Source organism: Perkinsus marinus (genome assembly GCF_000006405.1).
Source record: "Perkinsus marinus ATCC 50983 genomic scaffold scf_1104296962378, whole genome shotgun sequence".
Classification (NCBI taxonomy): Eukaryota; Perkinsozoa; order Perkinsida; family Perkinsidae; genus Perkinsus; species Perkinsus marinus.
In genome coordinates, this window is record NW_003205427.1 from 160,482 (window position 1) to 179,572 (window position 19,091).

General features: G+C 53.4%; 9 protein-coding genes across 9 annotated transcripts in view; 1 reads left to right on the plus strand and 8 right to left on the minus strand.

The window, feature by feature from the left end:
* The window catches only part of Pmar_PMAR022978 (hypothetical protein), a gene marked incomplete at both ends in the record, with an annotated part of 342 nt that extends 123 nt beyond the window's left edge, over positions 1 to 219 (plus strand). The window contains one exon of the mRNA XM_002771819.1: positions 1 to 219. Coding sequence (XP_002771865.1) covers positions 1 to 219 — 219 coding nt within the window.
* A 379-nt stretch (positions 220 to 598) lies between these two features.
* Pmar_PMAR022979 (heat shock protein, putative) lies at positions 599 to 769 on the minus strand (the record flags this gene model as incomplete). The annotated part of the gene is made up of 1 exon (XM_002771820.1): positions 599 to 769. A coding segment is annotated over one exon (171 nt), but the record flags the coding sequence as incomplete, so codon positions are not given.
* Pmar_PMAR022980 (Heat shock 70 kDa protein, putative) lies at positions 770 to 2,040 on the minus strand (the record flags this gene model as incomplete). Its single annotated transcript, XM_002771821.1, has 6 exons — positions 770 to 774; positions 829 to 1,238; positions 1,298 to 1,423; positions 1,643 to 1,779; positions 1,864 to 1,947; positions 1,972 to 2,040. The coding sequence occupies 6 exons, from the start codon at positions 2,038 to 2,040 to the stop codon at positions 770 to 772; spliced, it is 831 nt and encodes a 276-aa protein (XP_002771867.1).
* A 2,024-nt stretch (positions 2,041 to 4,064) lies between these two features.
* On the minus strand, positions 4,065 to 8,194 carry Pmar_PMAR022981 (hypothetical protein; the record flags this gene model as incomplete). The annotated part of the gene is made up of 23 exons (XM_002771822.1): positions 4,065 to 4,142; positions 4,198 to 4,358; positions 4,484 to 4,656; positions 4,722 to 4,802; positions 4,853 to 4,929; positions 4,974 to 5,112; positions 5,159 to 5,294; positions 5,345 to 5,555; positions 5,596 to 5,715; positions 5,761 to 5,869; positions 5,912 to 6,051; positions 6,098 to 6,257; positions 6,442 to 6,556; positions 6,602 to 6,710; positions 6,754 to 6,819; positions 6,870 to 6,968; positions 7,182 to 7,290; positions 7,334 to 7,426; positions 7,478 to 7,567; positions 7,613 to 7,751; positions 7,794 to 7,918; positions 7,967 to 8,079; positions 8,120 to 8,194. 23 exons carry the CDS (start codon positions 8,192 to 8,194, stop codon positions 4,065 to 4,067), a joined length of 2,718 nt encoding a protein of 905 aa, XP_002771868.1.
* Positions 8,195 to 8,848: 654 nt separating this feature from the next.
* On the minus strand, positions 8,849 to 11,099 carry Pmar_PMAR022982 (RNA-binding protein, putative; the record flags this gene model as incomplete). The annotated part of the gene is made up of 13 exons (XM_002771823.1): positions 8,849 to 8,986; positions 9,084 to 9,224; positions 9,279 to 9,432; positions 9,490 to 9,558; positions 9,897 to 10,007; positions 10,099 to 10,175; positions 10,246 to 10,305; positions 10,357 to 10,452; positions 10,502 to 10,585; positions 10,629 to 10,670; positions 10,718 to 10,795; positions 10,846 to 10,921; positions 10,963 to 11,099. 13 exons carry the CDS (start codon positions 11,097 to 11,099, stop codon positions 8,849 to 8,851), a joined length of 1,263 nt encoding a protein of 420 aa, XP_002771869.1.
* Positions 11,100 to 11,757: 658 nt separating this feature from the next.
* On the minus strand, positions 11,758 to 12,987 carry Pmar_PMAR022983 (hypothetical protein; the record flags this gene model as incomplete). Its single annotated transcript, XM_002771824.1, has 5 exons — positions 11,758 to 11,913; positions 11,965 to 12,136; positions 12,182 to 12,335; positions 12,387 to 12,649; positions 12,830 to 12,987. 5 exons carry the CDS (start codon positions 12,985 to 12,987, stop codon positions 11,758 to 11,760), a joined length of 903 nt encoding a protein of 300 aa, XP_002771870.1.
* A 142-nt stretch (positions 12,988 to 13,129) lies between these two features.
* Positions 13,130 to 13,279, minus strand: Pmar_PMAR022984 (hypothetical protein; the record flags this gene model as incomplete). Its single annotated transcript, XM_002771825.1, has 1 exon — positions 13,130 to 13,279. A coding segment is annotated over one exon (150 nt), but the record flags the coding sequence as incomplete, so codon positions are not given.
* Positions 13,280 to 14,682: 1,403 nt separating this feature from the next.
* Pmar_PMAR022985 (hypothetical protein) lies at positions 14,683 to 16,288 on the minus strand (the record flags this gene model as incomplete). Its single annotated transcript, XM_002771826.1, has 7 exons — positions 14,683 to 14,758; positions 14,803 to 14,861; positions 14,912 to 15,066; positions 15,113 to 15,200; positions 15,245 to 15,654; positions 15,698 to 16,112; positions 16,157 to 16,288. 7 exons carry the CDS (start codon positions 16,286 to 16,288, stop codon positions 14,683 to 14,685), a joined length of 1,335 nt encoding a protein of 444 aa, XP_002771872.1.
* A 339-nt stretch (positions 16,289 to 16,627) lies between these two features.
* On the minus strand, positions 16,628 to 18,793 carry Pmar_PMAR022986 (zinc finger protein DHHC domain containing protein, putative; the record flags this gene model as incomplete). Its single annotated transcript, XM_002771827.1, has 11 exons — positions 16,628 to 16,897; positions 16,947 to 17,069; positions 17,153 to 17,297; positions 17,346 to 17,457; positions 17,506 to 17,615; positions 17,663 to 17,791; positions 17,836 to 17,900; positions 17,950 to 18,093; positions 18,415 to 18,493; positions 18,543 to 18,669; positions 18,715 to 18,793. 11 exons carry the CDS (start codon positions 18,791 to 18,793, stop codon positions 16,628 to 16,630), a joined length of 1,383 nt encoding a protein of 460 aa, XP_002771873.1.
* Between the last annotated feature and the right edge of the window lie 298 nt (positions 18,794 to 19,091).

Sequence of the window (19,091 nt, forward strand, 5' to 3'; positions counted from 1 at the left end):
TTGGAGGAAAGCCGATCGAAAGGGATAGGCCTCGCTATGCTGCAATACGTGGCCAAGTTTGCCGCGGTTAAAGGATGTGCGAGGGTTGAATGGGAAGCCCTTGATTGGAATGTGAAAGCTCACGAGTTCTATGAGAGAATCGGCGCGGTAAAGATGCCCGAATGGATCAAATTTAGACTGAATCGCGATGGCATATCTAAAGTAGCCACCTCGTTTTGAAGAGTCATCAAATCAGCGTTGTGTTCTTGCCAGTGTGATGGGCGGCAGTCAAAATCAACACACAGGAATGTACCCGAAGGACACCCCACTATCTCGAGTTAACAAGGACTAATATGACAGTAATCGGCATCAGACTGATGCCATCAGTCGTTCCATTCGTTATGAAGTTGCGGAGCGACCGAAACAAGCGGAGCATATACCGCAACAACAGGCACTTTCTCGTTGTGCGAGCGTGCGTGTGTATGATGGGGTTGACAATAGCCTCGACTTCCTTCTGCTTAGCCTCAGACTCTTCTTTCTTCCGAGCCAATTCTTATCTAATCAGGAAAGGGTATCATCAATAGCCTTCTCAAAAGCTTCTCTTTGGATTTCTCCTTCGTCAGCGTGTTCTTCTCGAGAGCGTTCTTAGCCTCAACCTTCTCCTCTTATTGGCCTCGTCCTCAGCGTTATACTTCTCAGCTTCATCAACCATGCGATCGATATCAAACTGAGAGGGACGACCCTTCTCGTTGGTTATAGTTATCTTGTTGCTCTTCCCGGTAGACTTATCCTAAGCTGAGGATACCATTGGCATCAGTATCGATATCGATATATGACCTCCTGAGTAACATGGTCGATTCTTACGCTTTGAGTCTTCCATGCAGAAGTCGAGGATGCGGTTATCGTAATCCTCACCACCAGCAGTGGCCTTAACCTCGAAGATACCATCCTCGAGGGTCAAGAGGGAGACATCGAAGGTTCCGCCACCAAGATCGTAGATGAGAAGGTTCTCCTCACCCTGCCCCTTAGCAGCGGCAGTCGGCTCATTGATAGTACGAAGGACGTTGAGACCAGCAATAGAGCCAGAATCATTATTGGCCTGTCTCTGGGAATCGTTGAAACGGGCGGGCACAGTAACCACAGCATCAGTCACCTTACCACCAAGGAGGCCCTCAGCAGTCTCCTTCACCCTAGTGAGGACCATATAGGAGATCTCCTCAGCATGGAACTGCTTGGCTTCGACAGTGTCGAATCGACACCTTTATAATGGACCTCATTAATTGGTTTGTCATCAGCGCCTCTGGTCACCTTGAATGACCACAGCTCCATACCGTGCTGGACCACGGGATCATCGAACTTACGGCCAATCAGTCCCTTAGCATCAAAGGCGGTGTTCTCGGGGGTTAAAATCTCTTCTGAATTGTTCGTGGCTTTCCCAAGCCACCTGAATACGGTACCCAGGGGTCGTGGCCAGTCTGATGAACATCTCCGCGCGGCTTTTACGGTTTACCCAGTACCATTCACAGTGACACTTTATGCAGCAATAGTTACTTCCCGAACGCCGTCGCCGTGAATCGAGAGAGTAGATCATCCTAATTGGGTATACTCTCGTCAACTCAACAACGTAGCAAGATAACATGTTATCTAGCGAGGGGACATGCACAGAGTTGCTTCAACAGTCTCTCTGATCGTCGAGCTCAGTGCTGTCTCCAGTGACTCCCCCAGAGTGTCCACCTCTCCAGTAGCGATACGAAGATCAATGCGATGGGTATCCCCACGAACAGCACGGTCGTTGTCGAGCTGAACAATCGACATCATCCCAATACCCACCGTCAAAAAACTGAATCAGCATAGTAGATAGTCTCAAAGGCATACGACACATACCTCAACTATAGCTCGTATGAGTACGAGTTTCATCCACGTCCTCTTGAATTGTTCGACGGCCGTCTTCGTGTACGAGGTCGGAATCTGACTACAAAAATCTGTACTTACCATGCAAAGTGCACTAGCAGCAGTCATGTAAATCAACCTCTTAAGATCAATCGCTTCGAGTGAAGACATACGCGTTGATCTTGAGCAGGCCGTCACCCTCCTGTGGGGACTGCACTAGTGTTGCATGACAGTCACCGAGGATGGGCAGAAGCTGTTCCCGGTAGTGTTCGAGTAGTCGCTCATGAAAGGTTGTTCGCAGCTCCATGTCTATGAAAGGCAAGGACTGGCATTCTAACGCGGCCTTGAAAGTCCTAACTCACTGTTGTGGAGGAGGAGTATATCGTCCAGCGAGATCACATCGAATACGTGAATGCAATGCAGCCCGCGAGGTTTGCAGTACTGGAACTGAGATTTCCTCAGTTCCCAAGCTGATCTTGTGAGATAAACCCTATCGTAAATCTGCAGAGGTCCAGGGAGTAAGGCGACGATGAGAGCGCACAACCGTGAGATATCGCTGACGAAGGAGTGAGTCAGCTGCCCTTCTTTTTGCACCAGAGGACCACTCCTCTTGCTTGTCTCGGCCTCTACCATAATATCGACAGGTTCATTCACGAGCGCGACTGGCTTGGGTTTCGCGAAAACCGAAAAATGAGGGCCTGGTCCATCTTTCAGTCCAAGATCGGGAAGTTTGCTGGCCTCTGCCCCCAAGCAGTAGATTCGTTCCTCTTGGTTTAATGAAGTGTTCCCCTCGTATTCGTATTCGGATGCCACCACTTGCTCTCTAGTCCCCTCAACAATCCCTCCCGATTCAGCACTTAGTGCAGGAGAAATGCTCCGACTCGTAGACGGAGAATTCTGACGCGACCTCACGGGTGTTATTCTAGCTTCTTCTTGTAGTACACCCGTGCCAGGCTGTATCGACGTAGTAACGTCTTCACGGTCGCCGTACTCGGACATGAACGATGGTCCATCCACCGCATGGCCCTCGCATGGCCTGGTCGGCCTATCAAGGTCACGTTCAGGGGCCCTCGCCATCGGGCTTCCAGATCGCGAGCGTAATTTATTTTTCGGTTTCTCACAAGGAGTTCGCGGAATCGGACGTTCACATGCCTCCGTCCCGTTGCTCGTGAAGAAGTCTATTCGTTGTGAAACCTTCTCGCTGCATTGATCTTTACGTTCAACATTGTGAGGTACTGCATGGCCGAGTAACTGAACCCGGAGAGAATTTCTTCCGCGTATCAGTAAGCCGCTCACATTATTGTGGATCCATAAGAGCTGTTCATACCATCGTTCCACCAGAGCCTCGGCCGTGAAGGTGCCACAAGGGGGCACTCGATAGTCCGGTATGCGTGCAAGAGGATTCGGGCGGGAGGACATCCACGGTTGGGTTGGATTTGAACAGGGGATTCCTCGGAGGCGAATCTTGGGCACACCACTAACCATATTTGCAACTTGTGTTCTCTTAGGGCCACTCTTGTCCCCTCCAGTGTCTCCTGGGGTCTCCATGTGTGCATCACGGATCGCAATTCACAATGGACTTCTGATTGACAAACTCATCACCAGTGTTTGGATTGAAACCACATCACTGCTGCATGGTAGGATGCAGACGGAGTCATCTCTGGAATAGTATCGAAGAGTAGCTGCCAGTCGTAGCTCTCGATAGGTTGATACACCCCAGTAACAATCCTTGACCTCCTTGTGCTAATCCTCATACACTCGTATTGAGATATATGCTGACCATGGGAACCTGATAAAACCCCAGAGTTGGTCGAGCATGTATCTGCTTCTTATCCCAGCTAGTTTATAACTAGTCACAATAGCGACCAGTGTCTCAACCCTCAGCTGGGACCCTGACCATGAAGGCAGCTGATACAAAAGTAGGGATCATCTAATCTTTTACTTCACCCCTAGCAGTGGACGACCACGAGTTATTGAGTCAGGATAGGAGTATAAGCCTCTTCTGGGAAGGCTTCGTTTCCTCCACCGTCGACCCACATAAAAGTACACTCGAGGCTCAACAGAGGCAGAGCTGCAGAAACGATTGTCGCAAGAAACGAAGTGACAACTAAGGCATGCCAAATGAAGGGGTAAATGGGCGGCGAATTACGAAGAGAATTGCATGCGGACGGCGGCCGAGACCATCGTCAGGAGGTTCAGCGCTTACGCGATACAGTCCACGTCCCTGACAGCTCAGTCGGGGAAAATCGAGGCCGTCGCCGTCGCTCCTTCGGCTGATCACAAGAGGAAGGATTCCAAGTGCCCATAAGTTGTTCCACCCAAGGTCACCTCCACAGAGCCTCCCAGCCCTGGTCCAGCAGCTGACTTGCTCCTCTCGATGGCCGCATCTTGCTTCCTATGCTTCTTCATCAGCCTTTCGAGTGCCGCTGAACTCCTATTAACCTCCTCTGTAGTGAGTCGGTCCATCAAGTTAGCCGGGTCGGCCAGGTCTGTGGATGGACAACAATTAGCATATCTCAATAGAGTTGTATTGCTCAGAAGGAGACCCTATAGCCGTCCCTCCAGCATAGTAAAAACTCGACACACTCCAGTGCTACGCCCCCACCAACCCCACCTTGTACGACAGGGTCACCTCCCGGCGTCGAGTCCAACCTCCTTGTCATCTTGAACCTGGGCTTCTGGTCACCCGAGGGCGCTGCTGGCTGGTCCTTCTTCATAAGACGATCGAGGTTGCCCAACCTCGATCGTTCTAACTTGAGGGGACTGACCGCGACCGATGGTCGTGACCTGAGCCATGGGTAGTCGCTGATTCACAACCGGAGGCCAGTCGAGGTGGTGCTGATTCAACCTACTTCTGCTGTACAGTTTCCGTTGGTTTATCTCTGCTATAATACGGCTCATGATGGGGATTAAGGGAGGCCAACTTGGGGAATCTGGCGTTACATCGTCCCAAAATAGGATCTTTTCACCCAAGCATAATCACCGTAGTTTCTTGGTCGCTATATGATCTCCTTCATCTCGTATACCCGACATCTCCGCCTTCGCCGCCTCCATCTTCGCCTACCAGCATTGCTCAGTACCCTACTCATAGACCCCACCCTAACCTGGCTCGAGGACGTGTCCAATACCGGCGACCAGTCAGGCCTGGCCTCGGTAGCATGTACCGCATCCTCGATGGCACTCGTCGCCCCAGGGTCCGGCATGGAGGAGTTGGGAGCAGCTAGAGGGGAGGTCCGGTAGGTCCTGATGGCAGGCATTATGGCAGACACATAGGAGAAGGTGAGCCCACCCTATGTCGATATCTGGCTCCACTAACTTCAACGATTCCTTCGATCTAAGCTTGGTCCACTGATCGAATCTGAAGTCCTCTCCATCACGGCCCCTCCTACTCCTCCCCTCCTCCTCTTCCCGAGCCCTCCGCCTATCTAAAACACACAGAGCATCCCATGCTCATCCCTCCCCCCCAGAGTCTGACCTGCCCTCCTGCCACCTCCCGCCGGTCGACCCATCTCCTCCTGCTTCTCCTCCAACGCCATTTGCAGGACTGCATCTCGCATGCCCGGCCCTCGATCGAAAGCATCCTCTTCCCCTATACTCTCCAAGGCCAGCTTAGCCTCCACCAACACATCCTCCTCCTCCGCACTCAGTAGCTGCCGTCGGTCCGGGGCCGCCACTTCCACCCCATCCTGATGGACCCATCACAATCGACAGACCCTCGGGCCTCACCTCTTTGTCCAGGAGGTTCTCCCTGGGGATCTTCGAGGGACTCTGTCGCGCACCACTAATTTGCCCCCGTCCTGCTGCGGACATTGCATCCAGTGGCACTCGTTTAAGGAACGATAGCATCTACCACACCTCCGTCACTTCCCCCTCCCATGCTCATCCTCATACCTTATCCTCTTTGAATCGATCTGACTCTGACCAGAGGTGCTTAGCGAAGTTGGGGTAGAGGTCGAGGAACTCTCCCGGCTTGGACAGGGCCGTCGGGTTCTTATAGAACCTGCAGGGGCCTCCACCACTGCCCCCTCACAACCCCTCTTACACCACCCCTTGGGACGCCACCGGATCCACCCTAACTATCCTCTGCATCTCCCTCAACACCTCTGCCCGCCTCCCCTCCCCCAACTCCTGGTCATCATGATATGAACATAGTAGAGTGGCCAAGTCCCGTTGCTCCCGTATCTGACCAGCAGCCCTCAAGTGCCTCTTCCTCCTCCTCCTCCCCTACAGCCTCCCCATTGCCGATCCTCTCGATATCCTCCGGGGCCACATCGACATAACCCCCACTCTGAACCCCTCGCTCATGCATGGGCTGCTTGGGGAGATCGTCCAAGTTGACCTTGTTCTCTTTCCTTTTATCCGACTCCAACTGGGCCGCCTTCTGGTACCTTCATCAGCAGATGATCATCCAAAAACCTACAATGTTCCTGATGGGAACTCATTCTGAGTCTCCTGATTTTCAATCAGTTTCCCATGTAAACACTAACACATTCAAAGCATTTTCCCACTTGGGAAGGCTAATTCTCAGCCGAATGCCCCCCTACGAGCCCCCCCCCTGGGCTGAGCTCTTACTTCATGTACTGCCTATTCACGAACTGTATTCTCTCATGGTCTTCATCCCGCAACTTATGTTCGAACCTCCGAGTGACCGGTATATCATCCAAGGAGTCCAGCTGTATTAGTGACCCTGGTCGACAGCAACTCCTCCTGCTATATGCGGACCCCACGCTACCGTCCGATAGTCGAGTAGTTTCTGCACTGCCATGCCCAGTAGGCGCCCCAGAGGGCTGCTCCACATTATCATCTTCCAACACTACTGTCGGTTTCATCATTCCCTCAACCTAATAGGACCCCATACTAGATGCCCTACAGTAGATGCCCGACCCTCTCCTCCTCAACCCACTCGTCCGCCTCTCCCTCCTCCCCTGCCTTCATTTGATTGTATATGACCTGCGGCCGCCAACACCCGTTTCCTGTCTTCGCTGGCAACCAGTGTTTACTTTCTGCTTTCGGCTGAGTTTTTTCGGGAAGTGCTCACTCGAAGGGTTCAACATCGCGACCATCCACTGAGGCATGTTGTACTTCTTGGCTTCTTCCTCCTGAGTCCAGCCATGGAATGCCAGTGTGGGAAAATATGCACACGTATTGGTGACAATTCAGAAATTCTGGAAAATTTCGGAAAATTTCTTTGTCGTTCCGATACAGTGTTTAAGTTGCTGTTATTCACGGAGCTCCTGAGCCCAGCTGAGGAGAGCGAGCGCATATCTCCAACAGAGTGGAATTCCGCTTTCAAACACTCCATCCCTCCCTACCAATTCCTTCTTCTGGAACTTCTCCTTCGCCAGTTGCTTCATCAACTCCCCCGCGGTCTTCCTATCAGCCAGAGGGATGTCCCGCATGTCAGAGGTTTCACGTAAGTACCTTATCACACTCATAGACCCCTCCCGAGCAGCCTCCAACTCACATTGACATCCTCTCCAATACGTAAGATGCCGCCTCAAAGGTGGACCCACTCAAATGGTATATAGGGTACACGTCTGGCCGCTGTATATGAATTCTAAGAACCCATAACAACTCTAACACTAAAATGAGCCCCCTGCTAACCTACCGGCACACTTGAGCAAGGCCGAAGAGCACCTTAGCCACATCTCCCACCGTAGCCTTCTCACCGTCCCCCTCCTCCTCAGGGGGTAGTACCCTACAGGGACAGTCCCAGACTAGCCTAGCAGACCCCACTGGTCACTTGAAGAGGGAGCAGCGGTCCTTCTTGCTGCACTGTCGACACGTATGGACTTCCGTCAAGTCGATCCACCGTCTGAGCCTCTTACTAGCATATATGATCTTCCGAGGGGCCGACTCTTGAGCCGCCACCTTCACCAGGCCTGAGGCGACCCCTACCCCTCCCTCACAACTCGCCCCCCTACTCTTGCTAGGGATCACCACTGGACACTCCATGGCTGCCAGGGCCGCCAGGTAGTTGAGGAACTTGGGATCTCGAGCTGTCTCAGCTTTGACGAAATCCGGTAGATTCACACACTCCGTCCGTTGCCTACGACCATGGACCCCTGCCCTCCCAGACTCCCACACACGACCTCACCATACAGCGCGCCTCATATGGGCTCGACTGCTCGGAGCCCTACATCCGCACACCTCCACCCCGAAGGTCGAGAATTGCTGCAGGAAGCCCAGAGCTACATTACGGTGGTGTGTCTACGACGGAGGTGAAGAGCAATAAGAATTCCCTCCCTACCGCTAGGGCCTCCACTGGGGCCGCCGGATGCCTTTTAATATGTTGTATAGATGCCTCATAGAGTTGCTTCAGCATAACAGACCAAGACTGGGCCCAACTCGACCAACCTTATTGAGGAACGCAACCACTGAGAGTGTAGTAAACTCCGTTGAGCCGAGACTGTGAGCTCTAACTTCCGAGACTGGTGCCCTTCTGAGACCTATGGCCTAGTTACTGCTGGTGGCTCTCCTCGCCCCCCCTCACTAACCTCTCCCGGGTCAGGCTAATCTACGAGCCCCAGCCAAGGCTTCAAGACGACTGGGCACAGCAATGAGCCTCCGATCGGTCGCTACTATACAGAACGAGGAAGACAGCACTCAAGGCGCCGCTGTTGACGCGTTTATACTGCAGAAACTCATCAAAGCCTACTCCATAACCTAGTAGGAAGAGCACTCTTTCAATACCCGTCTAGACCCTCGAGGGCATACCCTGAACTACCATCCTATGGGACATGCACCCGGTCGGAGCCTTAGGAGCCGCTGGTCTATCACGTGTTCAAACACTTATGCCTTCTTGTTATCACAGGGGTGACCAGTCAATGATCGACACAATTCGACTGACACCATTACTACCCTCCGCCGAGCCGGCCTAGGTCCGGAATCTATACCGCCCCCCCCCCCCCCACATGGTCAATGCAGAGCCTACAGGGTAAGGCAAGGACGATGCGCAGAGAGCAGGATAAGACCACCATTAGTTCAAACCCACAACACTTGACAACAGTTCCCCCTCCTCAAAAACGAACACGCCAACCCCATCATCATAAGACAATTTAGCAGTATTATGGTAACGACGATAGCAGCCCGCATCTCTAGTACCCTCGACCATAACCTGACAGGAGAAATCTGCTCTTAGCACGTGTCGAATAAGATAGATCGTATCGCGTCCAGAAGACCAACACCTCCTCAATGGCATTCCTCATTACTACTTCCTCCTCCCTTGCCCCCCATTTCCCTCCAATACTCGGCCTCATCATTGCTGGCCGCCGCTGGCTGTGGTGGATACTCTCCCGAGCCCCTCGAGTCTCTATAACGTCGCGACTCCGACCTCTCATATCGTCCTCGCGATTCTAAAAACGCCCTACTTGTCACCATCCCACCCCTTCCTTCCCAACTACTACTACCTCCTCTAGATCCTCGATCATCCCTCGACCTACTCCGGTGCCCTTGATCCCTAGACCGCCGTGCTCCTCCACTACCATCCCCCTCTTCCCTACGATGGACTCTCGAATGCTTCTGTCTAAACGTCTCCCGAACATGCCTTGCCTCTTCAGACGGCTGCCAGTACCTTCAACATACCACTACTGTGTGAGAGAAGGTCCTCTCGAGCCTTACCCTCGAGACTCTAGCCAATCCTCAATCTGCATGGCCGCCTCTCCTACCAAGTCGATGATCTCATCCCGCCTGAATACATTAGGATCGCCATACTGGTCTACTACGATACACTATACAGCCCCCTCGCCCATCACTGGCTCATCTTGAGCCTTTGTAATTCTAGTGACACCATCTGGACGAACGTTGGACATTCATCCGACACGCTCGTACTATAAATGCATCTTCTAATGAGCCGCCCCTTCCCTACTTTGCTAACGTACGATCCTCTCGAGACAATAAAACCAACGATTATCACGTCCCGTTCGTCACTCGTGCCAGCGCCCCGCAATAATCGTTTTGAGAATTCCATTGCAACCCTCCCAGCTGCCCTACTGCCCGCCGCCTCCCTCCCCTACCCCGGGCACTACCTCGTCCTCATAGCCCCTGATATCTGAGACCCAGGGTTCCCGGGGAGTAATGGTGTAACATGTCGGCCAATGGTCATAGGCTTGCCGAAAACAACATCAGTAGGAGGGTACCTAGGGTTAGAACCTCCATCAGGTAGGAGGGCAATGGGGGGGGGGGGCAAAAGGAACTATCATCAGGAGAAGGAAACACGACCGGTACTACAGCTTCACGGTCTCCTTCGACTTCTCCACCCGAACAACTCGGCCACGATATGGTATCTCGCCCACTCGAATCGCCTCCTACAGAACACGACGAACAGGCTTACGACACCAGCCGACGTGATAAGACCGAAACGTGGTATCATACTACCTGGGCCGCGGCCTCATTCTGGAACTCTACCAATGCAAACTGGCATTGGTCATAGGGTGACTGAGGAAGTAATGCCGTAGCTGGGCATCGAACCGGAGACCTTCTGCTTACCACGTCTATGGAAGATTCCTTGATCTCCCCAAAATGGCCGAACATTCCCTGTACTTCCTCTAATGTAACTTGGTTCGCCAGTCCCGATACGTACACCTATTAGTACATCCCACATCATACCACTCCTTTTCCACATCGCACCCACCGTCCTCTTCAAGATCATCTCCTCGCCTGAGTCCCTCACCCCTCCACCAACAGTCGTGACTCCAACGCCTGGTTGTGGGCGGATCTAAGGCCCCACATTAGCCCCATCAACAACATATCTCTATTACACTAGTAACTGAAGCGGTCAGCTGTTGAGCCGCTGGGACACCCTGAAAAGAAGCGACTATCGTAGGAGATGAACCCCCATGGGTCATACAAGGTTAGGCAAGGGAGCCGCGGCAGTGGCAGAGGCATTAGCCGCTACAGGGTCAGTCACTGACACTGTTAGGGGGACCTGAGGAGGAGATTCCCTATACGAGAGAGTATCCCAGAATGGCAGATTACTCCATGGAAAGGCTGCCCATTGAGGGAATGGGCAGCTGTTACACCGTTGGAAGTGCCGAAGTCCACACGGGCATATCTGACCGACTACTATAGAACCACCATCGGCGACTCCCATACCTCAAGCTGGTGCCAGGGAAGGTCATTATCTGGACGTTGATGACCCTGTCCAGCCGCGAGAAGAGGTCTCGGAGGTTCTGCTCATTGGCCTGGACCGCTAGGTTACGGACGAAGATTGTATTGGTTTGCCCCTCCATTTGTGTCACCACAAGGGGACCACTAATACTGATGAACCCTGCTAGAGTGACTAGGGTACTCCAACACGACAACCAATATCAAAGAGGAGAAGCAACGTCATGAAGAGAAAGTCAAAGAATTCTCTACTACCATCTCGAGGGTAGATTTGAAACTCTGCAGAAAAATATGAGGAACCAGGTTACATACGAAACAGTATTGTCTAGTGCATTAATAGCAAAGGGAATAGGTGGGCAAGGATAAGCACTATGCTCCCGTGTATTAGTATACTACAGCAAGAGTCGGCCTCGGGTCCAGAAGAAGCTCACCTGTTGTCGTGGAGGTAAATACACAGTCTAGCATCATCCTCTGTCGCAAAAATAAGAGTGAATTAGGAGTGCGATGATTATCACTTCCCACAGCTCAATGTTGGTAAACTTTTCCGTGGGTATTGAGCGAAATCGTCTCCGAAAGTACCAATTTCGCTGTGTATCCTGGGAGGTAATTTGGCGCGCGCCCGGGGCCCATCCCCCGCCCTGTGCGCGGAAATGTCAAGTGTGTCAGGGGGACATCCACAGAGACTTATAACACCTCCAACGCTTAGTAATAGTTTCAGTCGTCACTTGAGCCCTGCACCACCCCGATACAACTCTTAACACAACACAGGTGAGTAATCGAAATTCATCTTGCTATACGAATACGCCCAACGCCACTAGTGCGTTTTGTGGCCGCCTGCCCGGGCGCCTCCTCCTTGACGGACTCTTGCTGACCCTCCTCTCCACTGCCACTAGTATCAGCCTTCTCCTCGGTCTTTCCTCGAACGGCCGCCGTGAAGGCCTTAAAAACACAACACATCCCACAAACGGCCAGGCCGGTGGTCAACCCCACCTTAGCCTCGTTCAACTTCTCATTCTCATCCACGGCTTTCTTTTCCGGTTGCAGCTTCCCAGCCGCAACATTCTTCTGTAGTTCGGTGTAACCGTTGACTATCTCGCGGTTCAACCATCGAGGGAAGTGAGCAGGGACCATAGGCCCAACACCCTCCTCCTGACCATTGGACCTGAGTAGCTCACCTTATCGAGACTACGATCGATCTGACACTCACGCCTTGCTGCCCATAGAGGGTTGGTAGGTGTCTTCCGGCTTGAGAGTCGGCATTGTAGAGTGGGGCAGCCCCTGTGGTAACAGTCCACCAGAAGAACACAGCAACGATCGAGTGATCTCATCCCCAGTCAGTTGGGGGCACTGTAGGAGCCCCTCTGGAAGTAGAATCATCACTAATCGCTCTCAAGGTGGCTCACTATACTCACCGCGATTAGGCCTCTTATTAGCCGCGCTCCCTGCCGGGTTGATCAACTGAATTTGGCACTTACGTTTCTGCCGTCGACCTATCGCCCCCGACATCTCAGCCGTGTTGCATCGTGAGAAGTTGGATACCGCTATAACGTCCATAAGGCCTGGGGGACCAAAGATGCCGAGAAGGAAGAGGACACGGCCAACCTCACCAATCTCATGACGGTTGCTGGCCGTGGCAAGAGCAGAGGCTGATGCTCCTATGGTCTCTGCGATGTACCTGAATCCAATACACTATAATCAAGACTCAGGACCTGATGATGTGCTCTCGGAAATAACCCTGAGTTTCGCCACCACTTCCCCCGAAATGAGATGCGCCTCTGGTTTAGACTAGCCGTGGCTCACCGACGGCCTCAGTATCATCATCAGGCTTTTTGTACCGGCGAATGCTGGTGCCTACCTTTCAACAACGGTAGCCATGAGGTCCAGAGCCCGCTCCTCCACAACGACATCACTGGCCGAGCCAAAGCCCGAATCAGGTGCCTCTGCTGCCGAGGCCAGGGCCAGGCAACACACTCGACGAATCACCGAGTGGCACACCGCTGGGTCCACTGACATTATCTCGATTCACAACACTGCAAAGCTGTTGAGTTCCTCAGTGACACCTCGAGACTATTGAGTTTGTATGAAACAAAACAATTCCGATAGAGCTGGATACAGGGGTTGCCAGGAAGGCATGGGGCATGGATAGTGATCTCACTGGCCAGCCGAGCTGTCCTCTGGGAGTGCTCGCCGTTGTTGTTCCATGAACAACCTGACGGACTCCTGGGCATTCAATGGGTGCTTCTTCTTCTTGGGCCTCGAGCTCGCCCAGGTGGTCTCAGCAGAGGGAAGCCCCCCGACTGACAGTCTGCAACACCCGTTATAAGTGTCTCATGGATCGCACGGCTCTACCTCTTCATCCTCCCAGGACCTGCTCCACGACTATAACGTCTTGCACGCAGACCTGTGAGGCTAGGGTGGGCTGGCTCTTCCTCCTCCTCATCATCATCAGCAACTGATGAAGGCTGTGCAGTATCCCGACCACACGATAGCTACTGAGAGGAGCCTCTTCTGGGTGCACTGAGGGAGTCGGGGTCCTCCATGCGACAACACTTGATCGGTCCTGTGGGGAGATGGGAGGCAGCGGCACTACCTACACCGACTAGGAAGGAGGCAGACTGAGCGGCACTAGTGTTGCACCTGTCCTTTGGCCCCCACGGTGAAGCCTCGTCCACTGCTCGTTGTAGTGTCCATTCGAGATGAGTTGGGAGTCGATCGGTGACTGATGATATCCGGCAGAAGGGAGGAGGAGGAGGGGCCTCCCTCGAGCCCCTCCCCGGGCCCTCCCATAACGTCGTATCGACCACTGGCCGCCCCCTGCAGCAGCATACACCCGGCTCTTTACAAATGCCCAAGTGCCACCACCTGGTCTGTCAACGGGTCTTGAGCAGTATAGGGGAGGACGAGGGAGGGTCTATCCGGGAACTGAAGGCAAACCCATGCTGCGAGGGAGGCCGCCACGACGGTCACCCACCAGAGAGGCGATGCCCTCCTCTGCCCGGAGGATATCGGTCAAGTCAACTATACCCAGGTCCATCGTTGAATCAAGAAGGCCCCCTCCTCTTCTTCGAACGCTGCTGTACCTGGTCCCCGGATATCGGTCGGAAGAGGCAGGCCCCACACCGTCGTCGCTGACGATGACCCCTGAAGAGGGCCTGGATCCTCATGGCTGCCACTACAGCAGATCGGAACTTCATACGCTGCCTGAAGCCACGATAGCAGGACTGTATCTACACGACTGGTATGGGGCCTCAGAGGACCAACCAAGCAACGTGAACGCTGTTGATGGTGGTTGTGGCTAGCTCCTGAGAGCTCCAATCAGAATATGAACGACAAAAATCACATGTAGACATATTCATAATAATTTAACAGACCTTTAGGAGTTGTTGGTGGTATTCAGGATGACCCTAGGATGGCCACAATCCTACTGCTCACCCGTAGTATCCCTAACAAGGCCGCCACCCGCCAGCGTCTACTGCAGAGGCCCCGCCAGTAGGACTGCACTCTGATTGCGGCCCGTCGACGGACCTAAACCCTCCACACTGGGATGCCTCCTACCCCACATGGTCACCTCAGTCTGCCGCTTCCTGACTGCTGCAGAGATGATGGTAACGGCTTGGTCCGCCCTGTGCCACCATCGACTGGGCCCTTCCTCTTTGGACATCCACAGGGCCCTGAACGACCGGTCCACAGCGATTGGATGGTGACCATCTACTCCCTAGCCTCTCCACTGATCAAATCCTCGACCACCATAGCCTCGCGGTTCCGCCAGAGGGCCTTGGTGTAGCTGTAGGGGAGACTAGGGCAGTAGAGAGGCTCTGACAGCCCTACATCCTATAGGCCCTCGAGTCGTGCATGGCCCGGAGCATCCTCCGACCCTCCATCTCCCGCTGACCACAAGGATGCCCGGACCCTGAGACTGATGATGATGAGGACCTACTCGCTCCTCCATCCTCTGGGCAGCAGAGTGATCGTCTGCTAAGCTCATCAGAGACCTCTCTTGGCGTTGCCGTTGGGCCCATGCCCTACAGGCCTGGTCGGCCCATCCCATGGCCCTACGTTCCCAGGCTAGCTCTTTCTGACGAGCCTCTAGTCCTGAGGGGATGCCGACTACTGATTGGAGAGGACCAGCGGCAGTCACTCCTCTGGTAGAGCTCCCATTGGCGTTGTCTCTGGGCACAGGCGTCCTCACTGGCCACCCTTCCACGTTCATGCTCGGTGACTGAGGCCTACAGGGAGGAGACCCAGACCAGGAGCAGTTGAGGGGCTCTACTTGGGCAGCCACCAAGGCGTCCTCTCGGACCATACAACAGAGCTCTCGATATCGGGCTTTGGTATCAGACTGAACCTGTTGGAGGTAGATGCGGACAGCTACCTTTCCAAGTGACGAGGTAAGGACCTCCTCTCGTTTAGGTGGGGGCGCATGGTCACTCCAAGCAATGGTCATATGCTGATCTGCTCGAGGAGTGGTATCATCAAGGTCAGTCGCCTTTCCCTTCTGATAGGATTCGGACAGGGCCGGCAGAGGGCTAGGAGGTAGCGAGCATTCTGAAATGCAGTGCCCTACAGACTCCATAATAGAAAAGGCCATGGCACCGCTCTCAAAGAGGGCCTCCTCTCTCTTCTCCAACACCTCCTCCTCCTTCTCCTCAAGGGCCATCCTCAGTACCTCATCTATCCTACCTAATAACACTCCTACACCCCACCCCGGTACCACGCAGCCTACCTCTAAATTCAGCCCACTCAGGTGTACCGTTCGTCGGATAGTTGCAGGGCTGCCCGATGCCATCCGACAGCCCTTCAACTACTCCTTCCACGTCGCTGGTAGCCTCCAGGTCCACAGCATCTCCACTCGAGGGCCGCACTAGAGGATCCTCACCATCCGAGCCCTCAGGAGAGAGGAGAGGCTCATTCTGCCATGCCTCTCGAAGGGCATGCTTGACCTCAGCCCAGTGCAGGGCCGAGGCATCCCTCCTCGCCCTCCACGCCTCAACACCGTCCCGAGCAGCCTCCTCCCAAGCCGCCCACAGACCCGACAGTTCTTCAACTTCCAGTGGGACCGTCTCCCGTAGTGCTGATACTAGTGGTTCGACAACGTCATCGTCCTCTTCATCTTCCCAGGCGGCTCTAGGGGAGGGTGCCTGAGTCACAGCAGGGCTGCCTACCATCCCGGCCATCGGCCCACCTTGGGTGACACAGTGCCGCTACTACAGCTGAGGACTTCTACGTCCTCAAGAAGAGCCTCCAACAGAGAAGCATTCCCTCTAGCCGTCCCATCAGCTGCCTCCATGGCCAAGTGCAGATGTCTAGGCGGCATGTTCCTGTGGTTTAGGGCCACCCATGACGGGGCCACCAACTGATTAGAGACCCCAAACTGAGAACCCAAAGAGCAACAATGGCTTTATGATACTTTGCGATATGACAATGATGATGTTGATGACGATGATAGTACAAAGGCAAGCTGCCGACACTCTAGAGAGGGGCCTCCGGTGTCGCCGGTGGTCTTACTCGTACGAAGGGCGTGTTGAGAAAGGTGACATGGGGTAATATAATGATTCGAAAACATAACTAGGGTTCACAGATTCAAACTGATGATGATGATGCAGACCTCATCGCCGCTCATGGGTGGTGATGGCAGCAACATAGCCGGGCATAGTCAAAGTGCGGTCTTGTTGAGGTCCACACCAGCCAACTTTACAATAGCGTTGGGGACCTCGATCACTGGGCTGGGGTCTTCCATTGAGGCTAGAGGACCATGGGAAACCTGTGTGACTCGACCGGCCTCGGCAAGCCTGTCCTTTTCTGGTGTCTCCCGGTCCTCATACTCAGTAGCAGCCCTAGAGGAGGCAGTAGTCCTATCAGCTGCTGGGGTAGAGTGAGGTGAATGCTGAGCCTCAAGCCCATGTGGTACTTCGGGAGTCGTCACCTGAAGCACAGGCCAGTCAACGATGATGACGATGATAACGCGGTCCTACACAAGCATCAGTGGTGAGAGGTGTGTCCGCAGCAAGGGCCCCATGGATATCATCTTGAGGGTCACCCTCAGACCCACCATGTATGCATGGTAAGATGACCGGAGGAAGGCTCGATGGTAATACCTACACAACGACAATTTTCAGCTCGATAGGGGCCGGGAGCCCACAGTAGTCCTCTACGTATAACCTCTACCCTGTATTAGTACCACAGTGCCTTTCTTCCGATCAAATTTAGATCCCCTCCGTCGGGCCTTGGCTACGCCGTACTTCATATTACCACCGGGGCCTCGGTAATAGGGATTGTCAATACAGCCATGCGAGAGAGAATACACGCCTTTAATTTGCTCGTACCTAAGAAGGTCCCCATCGTCGCTGGTCCACTAGTTTGGCCCACCCTACGTTGTCTGGGCTGTGAGGACCAAGTAGGTGTGATAGAGAAAGAGCCCTACTGTGAACCACATAAAGAGGGCACAGTAGACCAGCACTACTACAGTCATAGGGCTAGCTTCTACTCCACCTGAATGGGTCTGTACGGGAACCTCAACAGTCCTCCCTTTACTACCTACGAAACCTCCATTGTCGTCGGAGAGAATGACCAAATGGGCTACTGACAGGCCCAGCCCGAACAGCGTCAACGCAGCTGTGCAGGTGATGAAAGAATAAAATATCCTGAGAATAATTGCGGTAGGGCTGGTAGCATAAAGTAATGGTAGTACCGGTAATTGCCGCCCCCTATACAAGTACCGACCCACGGACAATGGTGATCGAATCTTGTCACGCAGGTATCACAGGTCCCACAATGGGTGGCCCTCGGGGGCCGATAGAGGTGGCAGGTATGGCAATACCTATTAGCTCGATTAGCATAGACCGTACTAATGGGGCCGCCTACTTCAATCGGAAAGGGTGGTTGCTAAGGACGCAGTCTTGAAATCGAGGAGGGGCTCGAAACCGTTTCTGAGAGGTTACGTGGGGATGATACAGAATAGGGGGATGATTAGCGTACCTCTCCAGTGGCTGGGTCCTCATAGGCCCCATGAGACTCTAATCGTGGTAGGATACCAGGATCAGAGTATATGGTCTTGAATAGGAGGTATAGGGTTATCACTTCTAGTATTACCAGAACCACCATCACACCAACGTTGAAATCCTGATAAGGAGATTTATAAGATCCTCCCATAGAGAGTGTGCGCAGGTAACGATATGTGCTGTTTTCTATAATGGGAGTGTATTCAAAGCACGTTGGTGCTCTGTGGGCAGCAACATGTCGAGCTCATACTCTCTCCGCCATCTGCCAGGCGGGTGACCAACAGATAGGGGGGTTGGCGGTTGGCTAGGCCGAACAGGAGACCAGCACTTGAACACTGAGTTATTTCATAGAACGCATCTTCAGTGGAGTATCATTCAGCACATGATTAAAAAACTTATGTTCACGTACATGACCCGAAATTCCCTTCCCCGGGTGACCTACTGGAGCAACGAAGACGTCCAGAAGCACAGACGGTGCCAGAATTGCAATAAAACTGCCATAACCCTGCTTCCATTCAGGACTGAGGAGGAGGAGGGTTGATAGGAGAGAACACTGATAATACTTCCTACCCGCTGACACAGCAGCCGTTCAACCATATCTTGACGTCGCCATAGCACGGCTCAGTAACGTAGGAGACTCTTATATCCTCCTCGCTGATCCCCATGGGGTCCTTCGTAGAGAAGGATGATGCCACTCCTAAGGGGCCCAGGTCCCCTATCGCAGCCACTGGAGCGATAATACCTGCGTTATCCTTATCGCCCTCTTGTCGTGGTCTGTGGTCGCCATCGGGTAACGGCGTACCGTCACCGATTACTGTCATAATACAATCTTTGCTCTGCTAGCGAGAATAGGAGCACTCCACAAATGGAAAAGGTAGGCTTTGTCTCACCACGATTAGTCAGGAACTGGCCTATGGAGTGACCCGGGTTCGAATCCCACACTCTACATTATTCTGCCATAAATTCGATATGGTGCTAGGTGGTCCAGACCGTAGCAAAAAGTGGTCCAGAGGGTAGCACTCGGAAAAATGCTTATATTTTTTAGAGGTCTCGCGGGCCTCCGGCCCGCTCTTACAGACACGCGACCTTGTCCCCGTAGCTGGCCGATTAAGTCATCAA